The sequence below is a fragment of the Magallana gigas genome, chromosome 8 (genome assembly GCF_963853765.1).
Source record: "Magallana gigas chromosome 8, xbMagGiga1.1, whole genome shotgun sequence".
NCBI classification, from domain to species: Eukaryota; Metazoa; Mollusca; class Bivalvia; order Ostreida; family Ostreidae; genus Magallana; species Magallana gigas.
In genome coordinates, this window is record NC_088860.1 from 23,925,386 (window position 1) to 23,933,330 (window position 7,945).

The 7,945-nt window shown below is 32.3% G+C and overlaps 1 protein-coding gene across 1 annotated transcript; it reads left to right on the top strand.

The window, feature by feature from the left end:
* On the top strand, nt 1-7,945 carry LOC105326165 (uncharacterized). Its single transcript, XM_034473002.2, has 8 exons — nt 1-614; nt 703-780; nt 944-2,229; nt 3,182-3,275; nt 4,118-4,168; nt 6,639-6,818; nt 7,181-7,357; nt 7,640-7,945. Exons 1-8 carry the CDS (start codon nt 314-316, stop codon nt 7,873-7,875), a joined length of 2,403 nt encoding a protein of 800 aa, XP_034328893.2. The 5' UTR covers nt 1-313; the 3' UTR covers nt 7,876-7,945.

The following is a 7,945-nucleotide window of genomic DNA, read 5'->3' on the forward strand; positions in this document are numbered from 1 at the left end:
TAAACATTGATTAAATACGTTTGGACAATAACAGAGCATTTTTGATTGGCCATTGAATGACTGAATGTAATATTGACGTTACCATTTGTCGATTTATTGTAGACGAACCATTTACCTCTAAAAACAAACATACCCTGGTGGACCATCAAAAATACATCAGATTACAAAGATTGGGTGATGTTATGAGTCGATTCAATTGATCTTCTGCATGTCCATAAAAGGAGGGTTTGGTCGATTTGACTATTTGATAGAAATTAGCGCTGCACAAGCTGGTTCCGTATATACGTGACACATTTAAACCACAATTTTAAATATGATTATTTTGGCACTTGTTTTCTTTCAGTGCATCATTCCTTCAAATGGACATTGTTGCGTTTCTTGGACAAAAAATAATGAGTTAAATGACCTGTATCGTAAACAACCTACAATAAGAAATTCCACAAGCACATGCACTTTGAAGGAATGTATGGCAGTGTGTACTGGTGACCCAGACTGTATGTCTGTTGGATTTGATGAAGGGAACTGTCTCTGTTACGTGTACAACACAAATTCTACATCAAGTGCGAAAGATTCCATTCCCATACAAGGCTGGCAACACTTCGACATTCAACAAGGTTTGTATTTCATTGTAGAATGGAATGCACGAAATCACAAAATTTTACCAAAAAGTTGAATTTATTTAAAACTGTTTTAATGTTACAGGACGTGGAACAGCATTGGAGTCTTGCACATTCGACTACGAATACGAGGGATCTGAAATTGTATATAAAGATGTAGAAAGTCAGTAAATCATATGCTTGGTGTACTTAACATTTAACGTCTCGTCTTGTTTACTTACCTGTTAATATAGTTGGGTTGGGTGGTTTCTTTAAAATCTCTAGCATTATTTTAACTGCTGTCTATAGAATATTAAAAAGATTATTTATTTATTTATTTTTTGCAGATTATCCTGATAATAAAGGTACAAACTTTATTGTTGCATTTATGGAGAATGCTCAGAAAAGTTTACCTGTGGAACTTTTTGTAACAACCGCTAAACCATACGAAATAAAGGTAATCGTGACGTCACCAAAATGGACATCGCCTTCTGTCTACGAATCATTTAAAATTACCTCAAGTCAAACAAAGCAGATATTTATCAGCAATGAATTTCGTATGCACGGAACAGGCAGAAGTCAAAAAGCTTTGAGTGTGTCTGCTAGCGACGAAATCATTGTATATGGAGTCAATAAAGAAGGGTACTCTTGTGACGCTTTTCTAGCGTTCCCAATTGATGTTCTTGGGACAGAATATTACACAGTATCATATTTTCCAACTACGTTAGAAAACGAGATTCTTGTTGCCGGTGTTTTTCCAGACACCGTAATAAATATAGCTTTAAAGTTAAACGACGATTCTACAAGAATCAAGTTTGAAAAGACAAATTATTATAATGGAGACATTATAAGCGTTTTGATGAGTCCCTTTGATACAGTTCAAATTCAAACTATGGCAGACATTACAGGGACTAAAATAACATCCAACCGGCCTATTGTTGTGTACAGCGGAAATAGAAAAACAAAAGTAGGAATTGGGAGAAGCAGGGACCATTTAGTCCAACAAATGATGCCAGTTATAACTTGGGGAAAACGATTTGTTACTTTACCTATTCCGACTCGCACGATAGGGGATTTCTTTAGGTTTATTGCTAGCGAAAATAACACTATTGTAAACACAACTGGGTATGATTATCAGCTTAATAAGAACGTTTCATACACACTAGAACTTCTTTTGGCTGGAGACTTTGTAGAACAATATCACACTTCGTACTTTTACGGTCTAGTCGTGTCCTCCAAACCGATCATGTTGGTTCAAATCGTATCAAGCCAAGTTGCTGAGGCAGCTGACCCAGCGATGACGCTCATTCCTCCTATAGAACAATTCAGCTCAGAATACGTTTTCACCACTCCCAAATATACATTCGGTGAATACATCAATTTTTTTATGTTTGTCGTGCATTCCGATAATGCAGCCGGCCTTCAGCTTGATGGAGAATACTTGCCATCAACTCAAGAGTATAGAAAAATTACAGGAACAAATTACCTGGCCTCATACGTAGCTGTACCTACTGGTTCTCACTCCTTTCGCCACACCTCTCCCATAGTGATGTTTGGAGGCTATCTTTATGGTCTTGCAAATATGGAGTCCTATGGATTTCCAGCAGGAATGAGACTGTCACCTATCAATGTTGTAAGAAAAAAATAACTTTTTTGATTGATTATCACTAGTTATATAATTCTTATTCTTGTTTTTTCTATCTTTCAATAATAATTCTAATATAATAATCATTAAATTCAAAAGTTTAAGGAATAAGCATTTTTTTTACACTGGTATAAATAAAATTGAATTAAACTAAGGTGTTGGTATAACAAGAAAAAAATTATGCATATTATGTTCCAACAATTTGAGCTCGTGTTTAGGAAACAAAAAGATGAAATTTGTTTTTTTTTTAACACCAGAAATCTCGTAAAAATATTATTTCGGTGATGAATTCACATTATACTTTGGGGCAATGCTCAATTGGTCAAACGCAACCATCAAGAATTAAGCTACTAAATAGTTGATGGGATTACAAGAACATAAATGATAAAGCAAAAATAAAACTCAGCTTTGATTACATTTAAGTATTTTTTGACAATTTGAAAAAAAAATTTGACGAAAATCAATTGCAAAGTCAAGTCGTAGTAACATGTATATCATTGATTAAATTTTTAAATTGCCAGTTACACTTTCTTACTTTAATTCAATTTTTCGTAGTCTGTAATAACTATTCGATAAACAATGCAACTATTAATTAGTTATGTTCCGATATCATAAGTTGATATTTGCAGCCAAACATTAGGGAGTAGGAAGGATAGGTTGGTCACTTTTTAGCACTCGAGCTTTATTAAGGAAGAATGTATCTGAAATCAATTCCACTTACTTGTTAAACCATTACGAAGATGATCTTAAAAAATTGTATAGCATACAAAAATTTAAAATGTACCGGGGGTCTCTAATACGAGTAAGAGTTTCAGAAAAGATTGAAATGTTATTTTTGATATATTCCATTCATCAATTATCATTTTAATTATTTTAAAAAAGGACTTTTTGGTGCGACATGTGATGTGGCTGAAATTAAATTATATTTATTCTGTTTTAGCCTTGCAACGTAACATCGGGAGCCATTCCAGACGGAAAAGACAACGACTGTGACGGTCTTATTGACGAAGAGCTATGTGACGGCAATTTTGCAGGTACAAACCATTCCTAAAATCTCTAATGGTTTACAGCAATTTAGTTAGATGAAATAAAATTTCAATATTATTATCAATACAAGTTCATATAAATCCAGCTTAACGCTACACTCATGTGCTAAGAAGGTTTTTTCTTCTTTTCAATATACTATATATAAGCTAGTAGGTATTAATGAAAATTAACACTTTTAAGATTTGTTAAAATGTAGTTCCTTGAATAATCCTGAGTAAAAATCCGATTTTTAAAAGAATTTTTTCTCAGAATATCAGAATATTAATACTATCCAACCTTTATTCAAGATATTTAATGTTAATTAACAATCATTTTTTGGTAAACATATTGCAAATGATTTAAATAGAAATATCCTTATGTTGAGTATTAAATCTACATTTTAGATATTAATTGTCAAAAAAATTTAATGTATGGTAAAAGTTTATATTGAATTCGCTATTATCAATGTAAATTCAATATCAGACAAAAATGGCCCGAGGAATGTTTTTAGAAATGAGCATTATTTTCAATGAAATGGAAAGGATATCTATATATATTGGCGTATGAGTGTATTTAAGGAACGACGTCTTCTCTCTCTTGTCTTTCTACATATCTATCTATGGTCTCTCTTGCACACATTGTAAACGCATATCTTTCTCACTCCCTGTATGTACAAACAATAGGATAAGACCTATAATTGAATTGTATTTAAGCTCAGAGTATTAATTAAATTTCATTATTTGTGTCAACTATTTTTTTTCTGTTGTCTTATTTTTGTTAAAATTGATGCTTAACATATTCATAACCAATGAATCACCAGTGAATTAGTTTTAGAGTAATACCTTTTCAGATGATGATGCTGACGGATTAGTAGACGAAGACTGTGCAAAACCGTCACCTAGTAAGTTTTTGTATTCAATATAAGAGGAAAATACTGAGTATGTTTTTTCTTTCACTTTTGCTATTCATCAGTTTCACCGTTGTTGTTCAGTTTAAAATGAACCGTCGATAATCAACGCAAGAAAATAACGCAAGCGTCAAAGATATGATGCTATAAATATTTAGAAAGAGACTACAGTCCATTTTGGGCAAGTTCCATGAATTTCAAAATTTCCCCGTAACTTTGTGGAATTTTCTTGCAAATTAAAGCTCGAAGTATAAACATTGCAAAATTTACGCTTTGTGAAATCTAAAAATTCTCAATTTATCGCTAAACCTAATAGTTTTAGACAGACCATACAGTAAACGTTGCAAGCCAAGCCTTCAAAAGGGCATGCGCAAAAATAAAAACACATTCAACTCAAATTTGATATATGGTTGTGTCATCATGCGGTCCAATGACTTTTTAAGAGTTGCGCCTATTGAAATTTGAAAGATATAAGAAAAATTCTCAGTTTCCGCCTTCTAACTTCTAAAGGAATGCATATATAAAGCTGATATTTCATATGTTGGTTATTTACTGGACAATACAAATAAGGTTAGAATTTGATTAAGTCCAGTGATTTTTGACAGAGTTATGTCTCTTTAACTTAAGAAAAAATGATACATTCTTAATATTTGCTCTATATTAACTTTTGATGTGATGCAAAAATAAATTTGATATTTTATATAAGGATAATTTATTAAAAATACAGGTCGAGTGCGAATTTGCATTGGTTCTAGTCCCATGATTTTTGACAGAGGTATGCCTCTTGAATTTAAAAAAGAAAATTAGAAATTTTGAAAGATTTATAACTTCTGTAAACAAACAAATGTTATACTAAATTTGGCATTTGAAATTTGGTCGCCTGCGGGGACATTCGTGGCGTTACGACACACCTAGTTGTTTCTTTTCTCTGGAAGGTGCAGCTTTTAAAGGAACGATTTGAGGTCGTTCCAAGTGTAGAAATTTCTTAACATTAAGAATAATTACGCATTATTTGTCATGTGCATCACCCTGTGCATTAATTATTCTGACTACCTTTTTATTTTCAAGATTTTTTGTTTTTATTATCAGTCCATGTATTTATAAAAAGTAATATTTATTTTTCTTATTTGCAAAATGCAAGTTAAAAAAAATTACCATAAATAATGAAATCATCATAATGAAATAATTAACTCTAAAAATGAATAAATCAAAAAATTATAAATCTAATATATACTAGATGAAACTTGCATCGTATCAATTTTAAAAAAAATCCAAACATTGTTTACCTCAATTGGTTCTTTCCACTCTGTTTCGATCGTTCGAAATGCTTGCAATAATGTTTATAACCATTTACTTCATGGTGCGTAGTTTTTCTAACGTGTTCTAAAAATTTACAGTTCATTATTCAAAATATATTTATTTTATTAAATTATAAAAATATATTTGTTTGGATATAATTTTATCATAAAGTTCACGCAAACCATTTGACCCCCCCCCCCCCACACACACACACTTTTCGGAAAGCATGCAATTATCAAACGTCAAGGTGACTAAGACTAACATCAATTGAGCGAAAACGCATGTACAATTGTTATATTTGGCATTGTAAGCTTTTCCGAGATTTATAAATGTGAATGTAGCGGAAAATATTGAATTCGATTGATTTTGTAGTCAACTGTTCCTTCCATCGCCTCGATTTTAAAGGGGCATGGTCACGATTTTGGTCACAAAATATTTTTCCGATTTTAATGTGTACAGTGCTTCAGTAATGCATTTTCAATAAGCAACCAAAATTTTAGCGTCATTTATTGAGTTATAAGCGAGTTACAGAGCTTACAATTTTTCGCTATGTAAACAAAGCTTTTGTTTACATTTTGAAAGTTGAAGTGAAAATTTTAGACTTACAGTGAATGTGTTAATCGTTAGGAACTGTTTATTTATGCTTAAAATGAATAAGAAAATGGACAAATCATCTTGAAAAAGAATTTTTACTGCTACAATATTGAACCTATGTAAACAAAAACAGGGCACGAGCTTTGTTTACATGACGAAGAATTGTGAGCCCTGTATCTTGCATAAAACTCATCGACTGGCACCCAAATTTCATTTGATCATTAGGAATGCATTTCCAAAACATTGTAAATAATAAAAACAGAAGAAAAAAATTTGATTAAATCGTGACCATGCCCCTTTAAGATGTTGAGAAATCTGTGTCACTATGAAATATACCTTAAATGTTGCATTCTTGTCATGAATATGAAAAAGAATGAAAAAAAACCTTAAAGGTATTAAAAAGCAATTTAAAAACATAAATTAATTTAGTCATTTCAACTCTTTATTGCCCTTTCACTAAAGTTATATTTGTACTTGATAGTACAAATGATCTCTCGTTCTTATTTAATCATTTTCAATCTCCTTGTTGTTTGTGCTTACTAGTATTAACTCTTAAATTTCAATTTTGTAGTCGATGGTCAGTGGAATGCTTGGACTCTTTGGTCAGAGTGTCAAGCATCTTGTGGATCTAGAGCGTCATTAATAACAGGGACATCTTATCGGTCACGTGTGTGCAACAATCCAAAACCTGCCAATGAAGGCTTGCGGTGTAAGGGAAATCCGATTGAACTGCTCTCGTGTGTTCCAAGTGGTAAGTTATCTGCCAGTGTGTAAGTATTCCACTTATAATTCTAGATTTCCTACATCTATTTCCTGATAAATAAAGAATACTGTCTTTTGTGGATTTCAAAGTATAGATTTGAATAGCTTCAGAAAGCTGTGTTCATTTACTTAAATCTCATTTGATATTATGCACCCAGAAAATGTAATGAAAGTCGTTTTGAAAATAATTCAAATTCTTAAAAATGAGATCCATATTATTGATCCTATTTATTAATCTTCCATTACCTGCATCGACAAACTTTTGTTTGAAAACACAAAATATACTTATATTTTTGTCTGTTTGCATTTTGAATTTTGTATGTGGCTTCATCACAAACATTGCGTTTTCAGATTTGTGCAGCTGCTGTCCATCTGACTTCAGTTGTGTTTCCAACAACGGCACACTTTTGTGCTACCAGGTGCACGATTTGCACAGTAAAATCAAGGATATAAAGGACGTTTGTGCCTCAGACGGATACAGTCTTTTAAGACTTGATAGCAAGGAAAAATTGGCCTTACTTTCTACGGGTTAGTTTTATTGGGTTAGATGGATATAACCACAGATGGATATAACAGGTTTTCCTGATATTGTTTCAAATCGAATAACTTCAACAGATTTTCAAACGTAATAGAAGGGTTTAACGTTCTCTCATATTTTTTTTTACCAAAAACAAAACAATTTGCTGTGCTTCTACTTTTTATTGTACTGAATTCAATTAAAAGAATGCTATTTTTTTTTTAATTATTTTGACATCTTAAGCCTTATTCTTAATTGAAAATTTCGTAATAAACTATATTTGTACATTGCAGCCAAGTTTTCTGGCGCTAAGTACCTTGTTCAAGGGAAACGGCTTTCCAATGAAGGAGACTGGCTATACCTAGATGGATCTTTGGTGAACGACTTCTCTACTCAATGGGATAGCCAAGCCAACCCGACGGCAAAGAACAAGAAAGATGAATACATAGTTCTCCAGCCCCTCGGTGGATACACTTGGCTTAACAGTGAAGAATCTGAGCTCGTGTCAGGCTATGTTTGTGAAGGATGAAGTGTTTACACACGTTGTAGGCAATAATGGTTTTCATTGGGATTGGCAACCATATATTTTATATACCGCC

What these genes read in the sequence shown, in the direction of transcription:
- LOC105326165 (XM_034473002.2), top strand. Translation starts at nt 314, where the DNA reads ATGATTATTTTGGCACTTGTTTTCTTTCAGTGCATCATTCCTTCAAAT. An exon ending in TGTATATAAAGATGTAGAAA is followed by an intron (nt 781 to 943) that starts GTCAGTAAATCA and finishes TATTTTTTGCAG; the next exon opens with ATTATCCTGATAATAAAGGT. An exon ending in GCTCTCGTGTGTTCCAAGTG is followed by an intron (nt 6,819 to 7,180) that starts GTAAGTTATCTG and finishes TTGCGTTTTCAG; the next exon opens with ATTTGTGCAGCTGCTGTCCA.